The sequence below is a fragment of the Rhipicephalus microplus genome, chromosome 4, assembly GCF_043290135.1.
Source record: "Rhipicephalus microplus isolate Deutch F79 chromosome 4, USDA_Rmic, whole genome shotgun sequence".
Lineage (NCBI taxonomy): Eukaryota > Metazoa > Arthropoda > Arachnida > Ixodida > Ixodidae > Rhipicephalus > Rhipicephalus microplus.
Genome location: NC_134703.1, coordinates 112,218,840 through 112,240,294, shown reverse-complemented (window position 1 = coordinate 112,240,294; position 21,455 = coordinate 112,218,840). Strand labels below are relative to the sequence as shown.

Below are 21,455 nucleotides of genomic sequence, written 5' to 3'. Positions count from 1 at the left end.
CTTGATTCAATCATGTGGAAATAAATGGCGTGAAGACTCAAATGAAGGTGTTACCACAGGACATAAACGGGAACAGGAAAGGTATTTCTCCGCCACCTCGACTTCCTAGTTCTGGGTATCACCTTCCTCTGGTGACACGGCTTGGGTGCTCAGATTAGCGCATCTCGGCTACTGAGCACAACGTCGAGAACTTGACACTCGTGAACCCCCATCCGCATTGTTGCCAGAACTAGAATTCGCATGGCTATAGTTTACATTCGGAAACACTAGTTGGGGCCTCAAAAACAAGCTCGGTTCCACACCCAACATCGCCCATTGTAAGAGAAGTTTGTTGTCGGTGGAGGTTTTTACATAACTTGTCATGACTGGAAGCGTCAATTTTTAGTTGCAGTGATTTGTGGTTGATCGCTAGCAAGCGAAGCACGAGGTCGCAACATATGGCAAATCTGTTCAGTAAATCATTCCACAGCTGCGCTGTTTGTATATCAGTTTTCTCCGCTTAATATTTGGGCTTATTACACCACATGACAATGACATTGTACTATTGCATTGATCAGATCAATGAACAGAAAATAAACACAATTTCTGAGTTGGTCAGCGCATGAAGGCGGGGACAAGAAGAAGAGACAGAACGCTTACGTTGCCTTCTGGCCGAGCGTTCGGTGTTTAGTTTTCTTTTCCCGTCTGCGTACGCTCAATGCTTTCAGAATTTCCCTTCAGCAACTCGCTCGGTCCTAGCCTGTGATTTAGTAAATAACAAAAATCTCGATTGAAATTCAAGAAGTAACAAATTCCTAAATGAATGCTACTTAATATCGCTTGAACAAACCAATGCTTTACATTTTTAAACATCACAGTCACACTTCCACGTGACGCGTGCCTTGAATAATGAACTCGTTGTAATCACTGTTTCCCTTTATTTCGTCTCCTTTTGTCCCCACCTCGTTGTATAAAGGAAATCGAAAGTTTTGAAGCAAGAAAACATTTGTTCGTTTGACAGCCCATTCGAGGGACTGAAAGAGGTGAATTATTGCACAGCGCGTCACTCTTGGAGCAACAAAAAATGGTTGTAGGCAGCATTCAGTTCGATTATACACAGTAAGCACATTCGTTGCTATTAAAAAAAATGTGGTTGATTCCCCCGTCAAACGAATCAGTTAAACACGAAAGTAAAAGGTGTCTTTAGAGAAGCAGTTTAATATTTGCTGTACATCGATATAGGAGAGATTGCGCGATGTCTATTGACGTTTGACAGCTAAAGCATGGCTTCATGTGGATGCATCCACGTTGGCGCTTAGTCACACCTCCACATCCCGATGAATAACGTTCATTATTAATGATTGAACAAACCCTTGTGGTCATAAATACTTATGGTAGCTGTAGTAGTTAACAACGGTGAGAGTGGAATCAGAGAAAGCGATGTGACGAGAGCCAGAAGAGCGTGACTAACTGGACGCCGAACTTGGGCTATATAAGGTCGCCCACTCACGACATGTTGGTGTTATTGAACAACACAGCTTGACCAGATGGGAACACAACGCGTGTTGTATGCTCCCTTCGGCCGGCCACCATTATTCGCGGGGCGAGCGTAAGTTGGTAGACGGAGCTACATCTAGGCGAAACAGGCGCGTTCCAGAGGATGCAGAGCTACACTCTAAAAAGATTGGCAGCATATCCACGGAGTGAATGATGGAGAGTGGGGCGAAGCATTCGTCCGTCTATTCGTTCTTGCTTCCGTCCGTCCATGCGTCCGTTTGTGTGACCATGCATGCGTCCATCCGCCCGTCAGTGCGTGCGTCGTGTCTCTTCGTGCGTCCGTCCCAGCGTTCGTCCATGCATCCGCCCCTGCGTCCGTTCATGCGTCCATCCATGCATCAGTGTGTGTGTCCTTTCGTCCATCTATTCAACACTCCAAGTACCACCATCTCGCATCTTTCCATCATATATTCCCCATATAGAATCACCGCCATCCAGAGGACATTCCAAGGACTAAACGAGAGGGGGCACACGCACACTTTCTTACGGCTTGCGCTTCGGGTCTACTTCCCACCTTTAATCACCTCGAGTTCATGGTATATACTAGTTCACTGTATTCATGGCACTGCGGCCCCACGCTCGCTAAACCTTTCTAAAACCAAGGAGGTTACGCCCAGCGAGTACAACGTAGCAACCTTTTCCTGTCAGATAGTGCTCAATGTACATACCAATGGCTGCTAATGGGAAATGAGAGACAGGAGAATGCGGCTTTCACTTTCCTATGGCTTGCGTTTCGTATCAACTTCCCACCTTTAACCACCTCGAGTTCATTCATGGTATACACTAGTTCATTGTATTCATGGCACTGCGGATCAATGCTCGCTAAACCTTTCTAAAACTAAGAAGGTTACACCCAGTGAGAATAACTTAGCAACCCTTTCTTGTCAGATAGTGCTCAATGTGCATGCCAGTGGCTGCTAATGGGGATCGCAGCGTGCGCGTTAACTAAAAGCCGAATGCTCCTGTCTCTCATTCCCCATTAGCAGCTATTGGCATGCACATTGAGCTCTATTTTTTATTGTTCAACTACGCACAGAAGAAATCTCTCACCGGCACCACCTTGGAGGCCAAATGTAATACCTGTTACATACTACAACGGCGACGAGGGATGAACGGGTGCCGCTATAAGGAGCTTCGCGCCTAAAAGGTTTCCGAGGGAACGGCGCAGTTACCCCGAAAGGGGCTCTTTTTTCCTCCAAAAGACGAGATTTGTACAAAAGATTGCGCATGGAACGGCAAGGCGGGGCACTTTCCTTCTTGTGGAGTAAAACGCCTGTTTTTTTAGAGTAACTGCAGAAACGTTCGCGCCGTGTGCAGACGACCCATCGGTGCCTACACTAGCCTGTTTCTTTTCGGGTGGTGCCGCGGCGTGGTGTGGTGTAGTTGTTAGTGTACGCGCATCATGACTTAGTGGTCGTGAGTTCGAATCCCGTGTGTTTGCGGCAAATTTTCCGAAATTGATGTTTGAGTGTAATGCTTGCACATCGATTGTGCATCAATGCCTGCACCCACTTCGAAGGGCTGGTTAAGTCAACCCAATTCTGATTTTTTCTTTTGCGCAAAACTGTCGCTCCTTTGCGGAGTAACCGCGAGAGCGTGGTTACTCCTTCGCAGTTACTCTCAAAATGGTGCACTAGTTTTGGCAGGTTAGTTACTCTTCTATAGGAGCAACCTCGATACCTCTATTCCTCCTCTACTTCTTATAGTGCATGCTTGGTATGAATAGATGTTATGACTGACTCTGGCGCCAGGGGTCATGGTCACTACCTGGGGGTGTGTCAAAGCGTTCACTCAATCGCGATGCTCGCATCGGAAATGCACTAAATTGGACAGACGCTTAGAAACAAGGCCTTCTAGGAACTAATGGTGATTGCCACGATCATCATGCATTACTTCATTTTACCAAGAGCGCCGTGAAAGCGTAGGTATAGGAGTAAAAGACGTATTTTTTAACCCCCATATTCTAGAACGTCCCTTCACCCAACGCTTCACCTTCACTTGAGAAAGCCGATGGAATCGGCGTCTCTAGGCACGGTAAGTCACTGCACATCAGCGATAATCTGCAGCGATTCTGGAGTAGCGCCGCGTCATTTTCAGCCGAGTGGTGGCGCAGTGCTCAACTCTGTCAAGTGAAGGGTGGAAGGCGAGTCGAGGAGCGTTTGTGAATACAGGTGTAAGGCGTACAAAACATCTGACAATCGCACAGTTGATAGCGCGCCCGGCATCTGTTGAGGCCGACAGAGGTCATGGGTTCAACTTCTGTGGACTGAACTTTTTCTCTTCTAATAGTGCGTACGTCTTCGACGTCATTTTTGTGACGGAAATGCGTCAATGGAATGTTGGTGGACCGCAGCATAAAATACTTATAGGTTAAAATTATACAGAAACCGTTACCAGTTGTTGATGACCGGATAACTGTAAAAATCTCTGATCAAACAAGAAATGAGCCCAAGGTCATTCATAGGAGCACCGTACACGTACACCATCTCTCATCTAAAGCCACTCATTTTACGTGTTAGATTATGAGATGAGACATTGACTTTTTCTCTGCGCCCGAACTCGCAGGGAGATACACATTCTTAGATTACACGCAGTGAGGCGAAATACCGATGCTGAGCTCCTCAGCTCACCCTAACAGGCCTTCAATCATTATCACACGTATCAGCTGCTTGCCCCTTACTGCATGCGCGCGAATACCCCGATTTAACGCATTCATATCACAAATAGATCACGCTGAGAAACGTCCGACTTATGCAATTATTCTCTCATGCGAAATTATTGCATTGTCTCGATATGGGTGATCCTGTGACTGTTGGTTGATCTGATTTAGCATTTTTTGGTAGATAGGGTATCACGGTGACGGTCACTCTTTTTTTTTTTTACCCAGCAATCATGTGATGATCTCCAACTGAATTAATAGGGATCGTGTACTAAGGCATTATACATTAGAGTGTCAGTCTATTGAAAACTATTTTGAAATTTTGAAATTTATTTATTTATTGAAATTTATTTGGAATTAAAAATTTCAATATTTCAATATTGAAAATTATTTGAAATTTATTTATTTTATTCTATTTTAAAATTCTATGTTCTATCTATAGAATTGTCAATTATGACACCCTACACATTCATGGTTCTTGATGTTCTGACTGACCACAGCTTTAGGCCCCGAGAGCGTATGGCGGTGAGGGCCTTTCGCAGAACCACTTTTTTGGATCAAGCCTTGTAAGGCAGATCAAGCCTTGTAAGGCAATCTGTTAAGTTTCCTAACATAACAAATATTTCGTATCTGACGTTTCCATACACTGGCCTCTTTGTACTCTGTTCTCTCTTACTATTTCCATTAATTTGCGAATCCCCTTAAAATTTCCTTATCTCACAATTACCACAGCTCACAAAAGAGGGGTGCCACAAGAACGTTAAACATTTATAGGAAATTGAAAGGTCACTCTGTACTCTTTTGGGGGGTGATTCAGAATGTCCAGGCCTCGTAGAAGTGATTTAACAACGCGACCCAGATTTTTTCACACTTGATCCCCTTCTGTACACATGCACAATGCGTCATGCCTGACCCACAATTCTATTCTAGTGCTCTTTCTTTCTGTTCCTTTTAATGCAAAGACAAATTACCGCACGTGATCTGTCATGCATTGTTCTAGAACAATCCCCCCCCCCCCCCCGCAAGGGTACTTTTGCGTCCCCGCAATGACGGAAGTCCCTTTCCCGTTTTCTGTACGCCGCATTAAGCAAAGAAACATGATTGAGCTGCATTACAACGCAGTGTGACGCGACGTGCACGGGAACTCGAACGAAGCTTAGGCGATGCTTCCGACGCACCTGTCATTTCGTACCCAATGTGAAATACCAGAGTCGAAGTGATACGGTACACACATGAAAGAGACCTGTTTCCCGCCCGAGGACAGGCTTGTTTTGCTGCGGCACACAGTGAGCCCGCACTGTCTACGAGAACGCTGAATTGAATAATTTGGCTCAGCCGGAAGTCTCTTTCGGAGTAGTAGCGCTAGCACGCGGCGCACTTGTAGTACATACGCGACCGCAAGTCGACCGCTCGTCTCATGTTGACATAGACGAGCATTAAAAAAAAACGCGAACGATGGCGTGTGTCGGGTGAAGACGTCGCTCTCGTGCGTTAGACGAGGTCGAGCGCTCAGTGCAGTATGTCTGCTCCGCCGCGATCACTGAAGCTCCTCGCGAGCAATCGCTCCTACCGGGGTGGGATTCTACGCTGGAATCTTCCTGTGTAAATCACGCGCGAATCGAGGAGGACGTACGAACGCACCTAATTCAGCGCCTGCGCGCACGCGCATTAGTTCCGGGTTCGCTCTGTGCCGGAATCGCGGAAGGTTCTTCGCTTGCCGCTGCTTGCCCGGGATGTACCGCCTTCTTGAGGTCCTCGCAGGCACGACGTTCGGCCGTGCTCTATGCGCAAAACCACACACACACACACAAAAAAAGACGTATTTGTTTTTTTCTTTCATTTTTCTCGCACGCTCATATCCTTCTTTTTCTTTCAACCTTCCGCGTTTTCAGCCGGATCCTCCGACCCGAAGCTCTTCCTCCTCTCCTCCTTTTAGCAGAGGCAAGCTCGCAGAAGGAACACGACGCTAAATCATTCGCTCTCTTTCTCTTGAATTATGTTTTCTTGCAATTTTCATTACTGCCTTGGTCAGCCTTTCAAACACTTGTTCGGATTGCACGATTCACAGCATTACGCGCTTCATCATCTGCAGGAGGGAGAAAACGCACTATAGATATTATGGTGCATGAAAATGGAGAGAGAGAAAAAAAGGGGGGAAGAGAGAAAGAAATAGACGGGTTAGACTCACGAGTCACGATGTAACTGCAGCAGCATTCATTCGCTCTGCGAGCGGACCCTTCTTAATCGCTTAGGAACAAGCCCCCTTCCCTCCCTTTCTTCGCTAAATGTTTCGGACTAAGCGAGCCGCGTCTTTTCACTTCTTTACCTTACGCTTCCCAAAGCGCCGCATGCGCGGCCACGCACGCGACACGACAATGCCACGTAGTCACGAAAAGGAATCTCAGTAATTGGATGACCTGGAAAGAAGAGCGGCGCAGAAAAGAAGAAAGGACGGGCTAAAAGAAAAAAAGAGCCGGATCGGTACAATGGAAAGCAAATCTGGCGACATCGTGTCAACCCCCTCTCCCCATTTTTCACCCTCTCTCTCCCACGCCATGTCAGATGCCTTCCAACAAAGAGCGACTGCGTCGTGCTACTTATTCTCTTTCCGCGCGTCTTCGGTGCGTCTGTGCGTGCCTGTACCTGCGTCCACGCAACGTTCATTCCCGTGGGAAGACAAAAGAAATGCTACGCGGGCGCCGTTATGAAACAGGTCTTTCTCCTTCTCTGGCTGTACGAGTTCGTGAATTGTGTCTCTCGTGTGTCACTTTCTGTCGCCAGTCTCGCGTTCTTTCGGGTCACGGTATGCGGAACAGAAAGAACTAAAGAAAGAAAAGAACACGCTGCTGCTGCTGTTGGCGCCGGCCGCTGGTGAGCCTGTGCGGTGCGGAGATGGATCAATTAGCTGTCACGAAAGTAACTTTATGCACGTGGCGCACGTTTCGCTTCTCGCTCTCCGAGACGCTCTGCTGAGACGCTCGGGAAGTGGGCCGAAATGAAGGCACGTTCCATACGCTAGCGTTTTACTCGCTTTGTTTGTTTTTGCCAATGTTGTTAAATGCACGCACTTTACTGTCGTTGATGAGTGTAGCTAACTGCCCCGCCGCGGTGGTCTAGTGGCTAAGGTACTCGGCTGCTGACCCGCAGGTCGCGGGTTCAAATCCCGGCTGCGGCGGCTGCATTTCCGATGGAGGCGGAAATGTTGTAGGCCCGTGTGCTCAGATTTGGGTGCACGTTAAAGAACCTGATTTGTGGGGTTTAACGTCCCAAAACCACCATTTGATTATGAGAGACGCCGTAGTGGAGGGCTCCGGAAATTTTGACCACCTGGGGTTCTTTAACGTGCACCCAAATCTGAGTACACGGGCCTACAACATTTCCGCCTCCATCGGAAATGCAGCCGCCGCAGCCGGGAATCGAACCCGCGACCTGCGGGTCAGCAGCCGAGTACCTTAGCCACTAGACCACCGCGGCGGGGCACGTTAAAGAACCTCAGGTGGTCGAAATTTCCGGAGCCCTCCACTACGGCGTCTCTCATAATCATATGGTAGTTTTGGGACGTTAAAGCCGACATATCAATCAATCGATTGTAGTTAACTGTTGTGCCTTGTTCGGGCTGTTGCTTTTGTTTTAACGCGATAGCGTCGAAGACCTTGCTTCTCACAAATCGCGGTGTCAACGCCGTCGGTTGTGAGAGAAAAATCTTATGCGTGACCGAAAAATCGATAACGATGAAGATAAAATACAACAATAAAGTACAACTAAAATTGAATGAAACCATTAGGCACTTCATTGATAGCCGTGATCATCTGGGCCAATACGCATAGTGCACATAGTTTCTAGATACATATCCTAAAGCGAGATCAGGATATACGCTCTATGTTGTTTTGTTCAACATCTTGTGAACCTAGTCAAGTACACTGATATGCAGGACACCTTTTACTTCGGATAATATAGGCGATTTTCAACGCCGTAATACATGTTGGTTACGCAGCTTGGTTCGAAGTCACACGTGGACTACAAGCCGCGGTTCACTTGTGCTGAAATCGATCGTGCGCAAAGTTTTTCCATGAACAGTAAAAAACTTCCACTGCGTATTCACTACATGACTTATTACCGTAGCTTATTATCGACGGGAAAAATCTCCTAAAAGAATTCGAATAAGACCGAATCGTATGCTGTAAAGAATACGCCACGTGATCCGCTCACAAAAAGTGCGCTGTGCATTGCGCGAATGCGCAGAGCAACGTAACGGCTAAGCAGCCGGACCCTCTGTAAAGATTCCGTCGATCGTGGCGTCACTGAATTTAACGATTGATTGATTGATATGTAGGGTTTAACGTCCCAAAACCACTTCATGATTATGAGAGACGCCGTAGTGGAGGGCTCCGGAAATTTCGACCACCTGGGGTTCTTTAACGTGCACCCAAATCTGAGCACACGGGCCTACAACATTTCCGCCTCCATCGGAAATGCAGCCGCCGCAGCCGGGATTCGAACCCGCGCCATGCGGGTCAGCAGTCGAGTGCCTTAGCCACTAGACCACCGCGGCGGGGCACTGAATTTAACGAGTATAATTCGTTAGTAAACATGCGGGAATTCAAGAGTTGGGCAGTTTCCTATTTTGATCAAGCTATTGCGTTGTCTTCCGCCATGATAATTCACGTATGAAACTCCAATGTGCATCATTGTATTCTCGTCAATGGCAAAAAACTATAGGCTTATCGTTCTCGCTTCTTCTTCTGCAGTTTGCCAAAAGAACGAACACCGGTGCCGATGCGGCTTCCCTCGCTGCATCAGCGTCGAACGAGTTGGTGATGGCGTCACGGACTGCTTGGACGGCTCCGATGAAGGTAAGTCCGCGAGGAAGCTGCTAAGATTTATGTGGCTATTTCGAACGTGGAAAACCACTCTTCTTAAAACTCAGGGGGCAGGGAGTAAGGTTGGTTTGTGCTGGCCGACTTAAAACATAATAAACAGTGCTACAAAATACGGCACACGAGACAAAGAGACAAATAGGACGAGTCCATAACTGATGGTTTTTGTTATAATGAAAAAACTTTCTAGACATATACGAAAATGGACTCTGGTGTCGAGAAAGCGTGCTTTGTGAAAGTTTTCAGATATATATAGAATATATGGTTATGCCAAAAGACTTTTATCAACGTTCATTGTTTTAGTTTCTTCGCCTTCCATAGCCTCTTTGTGCGTCATATCACTATGTCTCAAGCAACTCTTACCAGGTAGCTGCGTCAGGTTACGACGCTGTAATTTGACTACCAGCATTTGCTCGACATAACACTTCCAAGATTGTGAGCCTGCCGGATGCAATTCATAATCGAAACAGGGGCTGTTCATCACAGAAGTATCACTCTTGTGTTCTTGATCACGGTTGGTTGGTACTGGAGATTCCATGCCTTTACGGACCCATGGTTTGGATGGTTTATTGAAAAAGACAGCTAAAAGCCAAAGAAGGAATGTAGGGTGGCAATATTGAAAGATAATTACCAATTGATCAGTTTATCTTCAACTGTGGACGTTTATGAATGAAGTCCAAATTACAAAAGGATGCAATACATGACCTAGAAGACGAGTACAAGAGGGTTATTGTTTACATACAAGAATACCAGTCCACCGTAATTTCATACGTGCGAATGGAGTCAAACGTCAATTTTAAATGGCTTGTGACGTCATACAAACAATTATGAGTACGTGTTGTTAGCAAAAGAACTGTTGTTAGCAAATAAACCACTTTTCTCGTTGAATAGGTAAAGTTGCAACTGATAACCTTTCCCATAGCTTTCATGATTTCTTTGCCAATATGAAAACTCTCGGGGAATGCCTATATCAGTGAAAGTAAATTTGTATTTCTCACATGCATCGGCATCTGATTTAACTGAGGAAGTAGCACTAGATAGCGGTGAAGATGTGCATAAGATATATATATATATATATATATATATATATATATATATATATATATATATATATATATATATATATAGATAGATAGATAGATAGATAGATAGATAGATAGATAGATAGATAGATAGATAGATAGATAGATAGATAGATAGATAGATAGATAGATAGATAGATAGATAGATAGATAAAAAACCAGTACTTAAGCTCGTAGGTCAGCTAAATCAGCCCTTGAATAAGTCACACATGACAGCCGTGGGAGAGTGGTTCCTGTATTTACCGTAAACTATATGTTCGCATGTTCCCTATAGCAAGCATGTCACTCAGCATGCACTGACTAGCGGGAACTTTCACGCGCAGTCTCGTACTTAAGTCAACGTTTGTTAAGTATAAAGCATGCTAGAGCCTAAGAATTCATTACGCGAGTATTACAGCCACTGGATTCACTACACGAATGCGCGCTTGTTACTTAAGTAGTTAACGAAAAGACGAACAACGTAATCCGCTTATTCACCAGTGCTTAACGGGCATCTTCCTAGTGCGGCTGGGTACGTGATTTTAGGACACCAACCAGCGTGTGTTCCTGGTTCCTGCCTGTAGACTAGCTTATGTTTAAAGTTATGGAATTTGCATATCAGCGCTATGTGAAAGCGGAAAGAAACGTAGGACGAGGGCGCATAGTGACAGTCCGACATTTCGCCGTTTTGGTTGGCAGACAAAGAGAAAGGCAAGGCTTACAAGTGTCCCAGCGACAGCTCCTTGCAAGACCTCATGGCTGTTGAGCGGCGTCGACGTTCAGGTACGTGTTACAGCTTCATAAGTGCCGCTTTTATGTTGCAGTGTCACAATTATAGGCGTCTTAGCATGGAAGAACGAAAAAAGGGGGTCGTGAGGAACGCTTACAGTGAAAAGAAAGGGAGCCCTTGTGAGACTTAATCAAGAAATAGGAGAGGAGGAAGAAAAATGACAAGGTATTCCTGTACTAGGTGGTAAATCAGTAATCTACCAATGAGTCTCTGATCCGGCTACATTCTAGGCAACGCGAGTGTTGAAAGCAGATCAAGATTACATGCTTAAACGCATAAGTGACGTGTTTGTTGATGAAGCACTGCGAAGCTGTTGCCACGTGGTTTCGGCAAAGATGCACGTTAACAACAAAATTGGTAACTTGGATCGGAAACTTTTTTTTCACGAATGCCTGGTCAATACAAAAACGCAACTTTGTCGTTCAAATTTCCTCCTCTACTATTGGCTCTGCATTGGCGGGAAACGCTTGAGGGTTGCTGCGGTGTGCGTGGTAGTGGGAACAGAACAATAAGCTACGACTTGAACGAAATAACGAAAATTTCACCCGATTACCCCCAAAACAAAAACACCCGGCATGTGTGCCCTGTACGCCGTTTTGACCCTGTTCACATGCGTGGCCACTGAACCATAGTTCCCAGAATTAACCACCATAACACTACCATCATTACAGTGTGTGCGTTCCTGATATTAACCCAGTGGCTGCCCCGATTCACACGCCTTCAACAATTTCGCCCCAAACCCCAAACGATCCATGTATGACTTACATCGATAAGCTCCGAGGTAGTTCTGCAGTGTCGAAGACGTCCTCAGTGACATATATGTGTGCAAAGCACACCAGATGATGTCTTCACTATGAATATTAACTGACACCAATAAAAAACAAGTATATGAAATACTGCCCGCTAAAACTGCAATGTATCAGCTATAAAAGAGTTATATTTGCCAAAGCTAATTAGAGGAAATATGACTGATGCTTTTACCGCACTATCTAGGTAAAACCAACGGAACTAAACAGTATGGACACTGCAAAAACTCTTTGATTACGGTAGTAATAATATTGCCGAAAAATAGCCATGTTAACGAAAAAAATACTGCATATACAGGCCCTAGTAGGACGGGCAGTTTGGGGAGCTTGATAGCCAAGTTTAGTGACATGTCAGGTATGGCGATGCATTCCTCAGCGCCAGAAAAAAAGTGTAGTTTATATCGCTTTTACGCCTGGTAGCATATATTATTAGACTACAACAACGTTTGTCCCGCTTGTTGTTTCCTGGCTACGAAGTATGATTGTGTAAGTGTTCGTCGTGTCAGCACGGCGAAAGGCAATCGCTACAACCACACAGCGCTTGAAGTTTTCCGATGTGATCTTTTTTGCCGCCGTGTTAGCTCTACTGAGGCTGTCACTATACAAGACTATTTCATGGTGGTGACAAGTTTCTAACTTTTTGGGTAACCGCACGTTAGTGAATTATCGTATAATATGATATCGTTGTTATCAACGCGCCACTTATGTGCTACACTGTAGCGGCAACAAAGTTCACGGGCACTGACTAGTGCTGTGCTGTTTATCTGGCCAGACTCTGAACGGAGGAGAAGGGCGCGGCATTCGGGCCTAATGACATACACCGTGGGACTGGACCACCAGGCAGAAGCTGCGGAAGTGAGCGTGGCTCTGATCGAGCCCACGGGCGCCCTGGCCACTCTCACCCGCACCGAAGTCAACGCCGAACAAACAACACTGCACACGACCGAAATACGACGAGAGTACGTCGAGGGCACGTACAGTCAGATCTTGTCCACCCATTCCACCGTACTCGAGCTTGCGCCGTCCCTCAACGAAGTAGAAGACTCAGCCCAGCAAGAAGGCGCGAGACAGCGGCCACAGACCACACACGGCGTACAGAGCTTCGGCTCTTTGAGTTCTGGAAAGGTCTTTCAAACGGCCGTCAATGAGCTGTCCTCGACCGTTACGACGGGCGTTAAGCCAACCAAAACTACGCAAGGGTCCTTGCTGAGTGCACTGCCAGGCAGCAAATCCACCACTGTAGTGGGCCTCAACATCAAGAGTGGTCAAATATCCGAGCTTAGTGATGAAAAAGACAGTGAGGTGCCAGTCATAACAGTCACGGGTACGGAAGGCCTTCTCGTTCAGGCAACAGGATCCGAACAAGTGACGTACAAGGTATTTACCGGTACCTACGTCAACACTGAGGATCACAATGCGAAGACGTACATGTTCTTCTTTGGAAACAGACAGCTACCGGTCGACGCCACGCCTTCGCTTCCGCAAGAGGCCACGAGATCAGCGGAGTTCGACATTCGATCAGGCAACCAGAAAGGTGTAGTCCTGGACATTTCCCACAAGATTGGCGTGCTTCTGCCTTCTCAGACTGTATCCACCATTTCGCCAACAGAGGCACCGCGTTCTGACTACCTCATTTTTGGATCGGGTAGTGCACAAGGTGGTGAATCTATGACCGGAATGCTGATCGAAGGTTCTGAGCCCATAACCATCGAAGGTATGACAAGATCTCACATGGCAACAGCTAGCACAATGCATGTAACATTGAGCTCTATGCCGTCTAAGAGTCGACGAGAAAAACTCAGTTCACAAACACACAAAAAGCCCACACCAACACTATACAGACATGGGAAAAAGTTTGAGCCGACAGCGACAGGAAGGAGAATCGCTCCTATGGATGGGGCGACTATAATAACGGACAAATTTTTTCTGCCTCAACATCTAGGGCTCTACACAACATCTCCGGTCTCGGACGCATCTAGAACAGCAGATGAGTTTCTGGAAGACGTCGATCATGATTACGACACTCCACCAGCACGAGAAGAAGAGCCTGTGGTTATGGTTAGAATGAGACACCCCCTCAACAACATCAATATTGCGGGTTTCAGGCCCGAACTACTGACACCTTCACCTGTGAAGGACATTAGACCGACCAAAACGGTTGGTTCCCACCATGATGAGTACGCCGACGATGTTGGTGACATATTTGCAACGGACGCTTTAAGCGGTCATAATAGTGAGCAGAGTACATCGACAAAAAAGAACAGAGTGACGTTATTTGGCTTTTTAGACTTCACGACGACAATATCTGGAACGGAAGTTGTATTTCAACCAGCGGCGACAGGTACATCTTTCGACTTCGGAAAGACCAGACGTCCGCATGATGAAGACATATACAACCCATTCAACATTCCTACGCGAAATGAGCAAACAACTTCGTCGTCAGCAACGCCAAGGGAGTCTGCGTATGGCACGGAAACAAGAGAGTTCGTGTCGAAGTTGTCAATGTTAACATCCACATTTAAGGGTGGAGTAGAAATGCTCAGTACTATGTACACGTCAACAATCCCTATGCTAGTCAAATCTCGGCTGCCAAAACATGATGACGCTAATTTTGAGGAAGATCTCCACTCTTCCGGTGCTAAAATAAATATCGACAATTCAGAAAACCCAGAAGACTATTTTTATGATAGTCACTTGCAGAATAACCTAGTTACTTCTTCAAGTTTTAGGCCTGAGGATCTAGCGACGCCAAACTTCTTGTCTTCGTTCTTATTTCCCACTTCTAAGAATGAAGATGTGTCGTCGCCAACATTCACGCCACCGGCACGCGGTAGTTCTGCGGAGCCCTCAGAGACGGTTATGGTATCTATGATCGAAGGGTCAAAAACACAAAAGTATCCTGTAACACCAACTCGCCCAATTATATCCACACCCAAGCCTAAAAGAAAGAAAACATACAAGACCGGTTTAGTGAGCTCTATAACAGGCACAGATATCAATGGTGACATGACTACAGAATGGACAACACTTATTATTGGCACGGTAATCGGCGGTAGATACGCGCACGTCATTCAAAGCACATCAAGCATATTTTACACCCAGGCTAAGACAGAAATGTTGAAAGAAGTTACAACGCCAAAAGCACCACCTCCAGCCCCTCCTGGTCTTGTGCTTCCTAGTGACATCCAGATCGAGGGAGTATCTGATCAACCAGTGACCGAACAGGATCTCGAAGAAGGCACTCAGATGCCCCCACCCATTACAGAGGAGACGCCTCAAGTAGAGAGTGGTGAAATATCTCACGATTCCTTGGACGTATACAGTATCACTTCTAATTTTGCTGTTCCGCTCATCAACCAGTCACGGGTTATTGAAGAAAGCTATGAAACAGCCCTCCCTGGGCAAGAGCAGCCTTCAGTCGTTGAACTATCAGATGACTTGCACCTTTCAACATTAGTTCCGTCAATAAAGCCATCTCAAACGACATCCTCGTCAACATCTAACGTAGCAGTTTTGACAGACGGCTTTATCTTGCCTGGATTGCAAGATAGTGCGAAGGAGTACGATTATGACCAGCAGCCAACAACTTCTTCGAGTCCAGAAGAAGACAAGCCAAAAATCATCACCATGGGATTTATTTTGCCAGGAGCTGACCCCGCAAAAGAGTTTGAAGATGATCTTGTGCACACTGATGAAGTTAGACTCCTGACAGATGGCTTCGTTCTGCCCGGTCAGGATCTACCTTCTCAGCTTGGAAACGATGAAACGCAGTCTACGCTACAAGGAAGAATTATCGACACTGTGGCACCGGCAGATCAGAAAGTGACGACACATACATCATATCCTATCACACACTACTCTACATTCACTTACTACACGACGATATCTGATAGCATTGTGTCCAGTAGAGAAGTCACAACATCTCAGGTGTTTGAAAACAGGGAGGAGTATGAAGATGCGCGGAAACATGGATTCGACACTATAGCACCCGAGAAATCAATGCTCCCATTAGATCCCTCACAGACGGCGACAATGATGACCACTTATACTTACCAAAGCACCTATACATTTGACGGATCAACTCTTGTCTCTGTCAGTGAAAAAACTATGTCAGACCTATTGGCTCCCTCTGAGGAGAATGTGGATAGCGAAAGAATTTCACCAACAGCAACCCAAGTTTATCTAGAAACATCTCCACTCTACGATATTGCTTCACGTACCGAGCCAGCAGGCTACCACGCAGAGAAGGCAAGTGAAAGCTCCAAAGATGATGCTAGAAGCTCATCATTAGCGACTCCACCTTTAGACGCGGCACGCACAACATACTTCACGACTTACACTTATCTGACAACGCTCTTCAAGGATGGTACTTCCAGTGTAACTAGCAGCTTGGAAACAGTTTCAAACGTTGTTGACGGCTCTTCCAGTGGTTCCATAGACCCAACGCATGACAGCTTAAAGAACACTTCGCCAACGTCTATCGTTCCAGTCACGACATATTACACCACATATACGTATTTCACGACACTTCTCAGGGATGGGACATCAACTGTCACTAGCCGGGAAGAGATTGTATCGAATACAGTACGAGGAAGCGATACAAAAATGACAACACGGACGAGTGAGGTGATAGAACCGACGAAGATGGACCATTTGTCGACAATTTATACGACTTACACGTATTACACGACGTTCGTGCGTGGAGGAAGCACAACAATCCGAAATCGAACGCAAGTTGTGTCCAAGATCAAGACAATTTCTGAACCAAGTACAAGTGAACTCATCACAACGCCTGTTGTGTCCACTTACTACACCACGTACACATATTTCACTACCGTTAACAGAGGAGGCACCAAGTCTGTGAAAAGCCGTGAAAGTGTCAAATCCAATATAGTTACGAAGTATCCGAAAACAGTGGTGCACCAGTCTACGCCGGAGCCATCGATTATAACCACTTACACAACAATATTATCCCCGGTGACAGTTTTCCGAGATGGGACTCCTCGTGTTTCCTTTATATCGAAAACCTCAGCCATAACGAAAACTCTTGGCCATTCTTCAACAGACATTTCAGACGGAACCGTTGAGAGTGCCATTCAAGCTACTCCTACGGCAGGCATTGCCACCATGTTCACAACCTACACCTACTATACAACGTTCTACGAAGATGGAACACCGGTAATATCGAGTCACGAAGAAACGGCTACGAGCATGATATCACAACCGTCAGAGACTCCTAACCTCGAAGAGACGAAGAGGAATCTTGAAAGCAGCACCGTCGTTCGCACATATTATACTACGTATACATACTTCACTACGTTTGAAACGGATGGAAAGCCGACCGTATCCAGCAGGGAAGAAATTTTAACGAACTACGTGACCATGACGCCACATGACATAATCTCTAACGTTCCGCCTACGACTGTGTCTCCCGAAGTACAGCCGACACACGTGTCAATGACCGAAGAGACGCCTCCTCTGCTTAGCTCGCTTCCTGAAGGCATCGATCTACGAGAGCTTCTTCGCAATGTGCCAGTGACTCACTACACCACGTACACCTACTACACAACGTTCTACACGGAAGGAAGCACAGTGCTGTCGAGCAGGACGGAAGTTGTTTCTAACGTCGTGGGCCCCACAGCAGCGAATCTTCCAGCAGGATTTCAGGTTGACCACACGGATTCACAGCCCCCAATTGAATCGACTGAATCGGCACAGGTCTCAAGCTCTGTAACAACGGACGAAATCTCCGACGGAGTTAGCAGTGAAGCCGAATCTATAGTACCGCATTCTCCTGTTCAAGAAAGCGCCACTAAGGTGCCAAGCTCGTCAGGGACACTAAAACTTGATTCAAGCTTTCAGAAGGCATCGTCAACATTCCAGAACAGGCCATTTAAGTTTAGACTGAGAACACCGATCCTTAGAAGTCGAACAAGGCTTCCACCACCACCGGGAGCGCACATCAGTAGCGCCTTGGGCGCACCTTTGATTGTAGTTAGGAACAAGAGGAACACAGAACCGAAGGACCTCATGGTAGCAGAGGCAAGAGGAGACGAAACATACGCAACTCCGGTCACATATTACACAACTTTCACATATTTCACTACGTATCTAAAGCCAGACGGACGCACATCTGTTGCCAGCAACCAGCAGGTAATTTCATCTGTTCACTATCCCACCCAGCGCATTGCACCTACGAGAACAATATTCCATGACCAGATCCATCGTACCGAACCTGTCCGTGTTTATCCTTCCCATCAAGGAGTCACGGGATGCATCCGGTGCCGATCCGACATAAAGACTGTATATGTCACTCATACAGACTATATCACGGAGTTCTTTCAGGGACGGCCAGTTACATCGACGCGCTACGTAACGCTTACAAACTACGTCACCGTGACACCTGGGCAAACGGTCTACGAGCACAGGCCTTCTCAAGTAGTCGCTGTTCCAGGCTGCGTTCACTGCAGGCAGCAACCACAATACACTACTCATACATACTACACAACTGTGCTTGTCGCGGGTCAACCGGTGACATCTACACGCTACGATACGGTCACAAATTACGTCACGGTCACCGTCACTGAAGAGCCAATTCACCAACGAACCAGACCGACTATTGTTCAACCAATCGTGCCCCACCGACCGGCAACAGCGATTGATACATTTTACACAACCTACACGTATTTTACTACCAAGGTCGTTCATGGAAGTCCAACGGTATCCACGCGATACGAGACGTTAACGAACTACGTTACACGAACAAGAGATGATGGAGTTGCAGGTCGCGCTATTCAACCGACCGAAGTGTATCAACCTGTCATCATACAACCCACTCCGATCAGAGATACGGTGTACACAACTTACACTTACTTCACCACAAGGCTCATTCACGGCCGACCGAGTGTCGAGACACGCTACGAGACAAAAACTGACTACGTGACTGTTACAGTAACCGAGCAAGCAAGAATTAGACCTACGCAAGTATACAAGCCTCTCTACTCGACAGCGCCTGGCTATGCGCCTCACCATACAGCTTACACTACCTACACTTTCTACACCACCCACTATTTAGAAGGCCGACCAGTCGTCGATACCCGGTACGAGACGGTCACAAATGTTGCAACCGTCACACTTACCGAATACGCGACGCAAGACGTAGGGGCGAGAATCAGGCCAGCTGACACAGGACCATACAGAACCTACCACACTACGTACACATATTTCACAACACGATATGTTGATGGAAGTGCCATAGTGAATACACGAAAGGAGACAGTGACGAACACTGTATTTGGTGCCCTGTGCAACACCTGTCCAGCGGGATACATAGAAGGCCGCTCGCACGGTGGTGGTGTGCATCATCAAACTGCAGCAATAACGCACACGCCGGCACCAGGACCGCACATCCAGCCAACTCCCACGACTTACTATACCACGTATACCCACTTTACAACACTCCTCGAAGGCGGACGTCCAGTGGTCCAGACTCGGTACGAGACGTACACTGACATTGTATCTGGCATCGTGCTACCAACTAGGGCATCCGTCGCACCCGAGCCGAGCAAGCAGGATCTCCAACAAGGCCAGACTCAGTCCAGGCTAGACAACGTGCAAGAGCGCATACAAGAACAACTGCCCGTTTTCCAGAAAATAGTTCCTTCCAGACGTCGACGGTCGTCTCCGGCAACGCGATTACCATTCGCCATATCTGATTCAGGGCTGGCGCAAGCCGAGTACGAACTGGTTGGTGGACGCGGTGATATGTTTGAAGTGCCTCGACACCGAGCCCAAAGAGGGCTCTCTGATGACGTAAATGCTCCCCAAGCTCGGCCCGGCAGAAAGATGCTGAGTCATGGTAAACACAATTATTTTACGCTCCCTTTCACTTAATCTACTAAAACACTAAACCCCCCTTTGTAGAACTCCGCTCAGCCGCTTCCTCTTTTAGCTTGCTAATCGCACGCAGCACCTAGAATTTCTGGCGTTTTGTGACGTGTTTATTGTGCCTAGCGGTGCGGCGTGTCGTGATCGCCCGTTTGGTTACTTTTTTTGGGGAGGCCTCTCTTTGACGCTTTAGAGTGTATTACTAATGCTAACCGGTTCGGAGTGTTACTGGTCTGTAATATATTTCTTGTTTCCTAGTGTCTTTGAATGTTTACGCTTGTAACCCATGTGTGCGTTTTCAATCCTAAGCGCGTAATATTGTGCATGCTGACATTTGGATTAGTGTCTCTAGCGGGCAAGCCCAGCAGGCGTTATTCACTTGCTCATGGGTGACGACAGTCGCCGTAAGCTTTACGTCTGTAAGGAGAGAGTAAGCCGAAGGCTGTATATGCCTCCAACGAAGAACAATGGGACACTGTCGCACAACCAATGACCCCCTAACAACAACCAGGTTAGCAGACAAAAATACAGCACGACAAAAAACATGCATAACAAAAGGGAGAGAGACAGATGAGCGAGAAAAAAACACAGTTGTACGGTATCTGCACAGAATTAAACGGAGTGAGCGTCGAGCGCCCCTTCCCTACAATCCCGTCTCCTTTCTGCCCATTGCGGCGGAAACAAGCTCGGACGTTCCTTTCAAACAATGGACCCTTCTAACGGCAACCAGCAACGTGTTTGATCGAGCCCCTCGACGAGCAGCAGTCTGCGGGAACGTTCCTTTGGAGTCGGTCAGAGAACTCGACGGATCGACGCTTGCGCGGGAACTCTCCACGAAATGTGTCGCTGGCGCAACGCTGTGAAGGACGTCCCCTCGTTCGTCGTTGTCAAGATAGACGACGAAGACCCCAAGATGTCAGTATAGACAGCCAACCAGAGGTCGCTAACGCTGCGACCATGCCGACAAAAACCTCTCCCCATCCTTTTACCCTCTACCCCTCCTCCCTCGCGCTGTTCTCTCCTTTTTTCGCCCGCTCTCTCTCTGACGGGCGTCAGCTTTGAATTAAAGCCAGCGTGCACACAACTAAACTCTTTCAAACTAAAACCAAATGGCATGACAGAAGTGAGACTCGGATACGCAACTATATTGCGATAGAAAAAAAAACATTGCTCTCAGGGAGGCCTCTTCCAAATAGCTCGTGCCTCGGCAGTTCTGCTTGCAGCGCGCTTGCCTACCGCGCACGGCTTGCAGATCCCGCCTGGCCCAAGCCTCTTTGCCAATGAACGTTGCTAATTGGCTTGCTCTAACTGAAAGTGAACGGCTTGTGTGCGCTGCGTATTTCAGCTGCTGGCATGCTTGCGGCATGCAAATACGCTTGCACCCTGCTTGAGTTCGCATTGCCGCTTTAGTGTCGTATTGTAATAGTGTAACATGATATAACTTAGGACTGGTACATACAGAAACGTCTAGTAGCACACGCTTGTTTCCTACAATGTGTTACTCTTTTTAACAAAACATTATATAATCCTTATTGTTAGGAATTACTTTCATAGCAGCTCTTGACACCTTGTCTTTTGCGTAGCATACCGATACTACTATATGAAGTTAAGTAACAAGTTACGTACGTATAGAAATCTCGACTAACTACTCATACTGACAATTACCTTAGAACATCATCTTTACTCATTAATATAGAAGTGCGTTCGAATACGCATGTTGCTTATGCGGCTGCACGCTTCCGCTTCCCCGGCCTTCTTTTTCTAGTTTTTTTTCCTGCTTCTCGGGGAGGAAACGCCTGAGTTTGACTATATAAAGAAGCCGTAAGTGCGCGCTTCGAA

General features: G+C 46.8%; 1 protein-coding gene across 7 annotated transcripts in view; it reads left to right on the top strand.

Moving 5' to 3' along the window:
• LOC119172825 (uncharacterized) overlaps nucleotides 1–21,455 on the top strand; it is a 246,908-nt gene that overhangs the window by 179,027 nt on the left and 46,426 nt on the right. For 5 of the 7 annotated variants that reach the window (XM_075893505.1, XM_075893504.1, XM_075893503.1 and 2 more), the window contains exons 4-6: nucleotides 8,944–9,048; nucleotides 10,833–10,916; nucleotides 12,502–19,587. In XM_075893505.1, coding sequence (XP_075749620.1) covers nucleotides 8,944–9,048; nucleotides 10,833–10,916; nucleotides 12,502–19,587 — 7,275 coding nt within the window. The remainder of the gene's footprint in view (nucleotides 1–8,943; nucleotides 9,049–10,832; nucleotides 10,917–12,501; nucleotides 19,588–21,455) is intronic. The other 2 variants (XM_075893507.1, XM_075893508.1) reach the window with 1 other exon arrangement.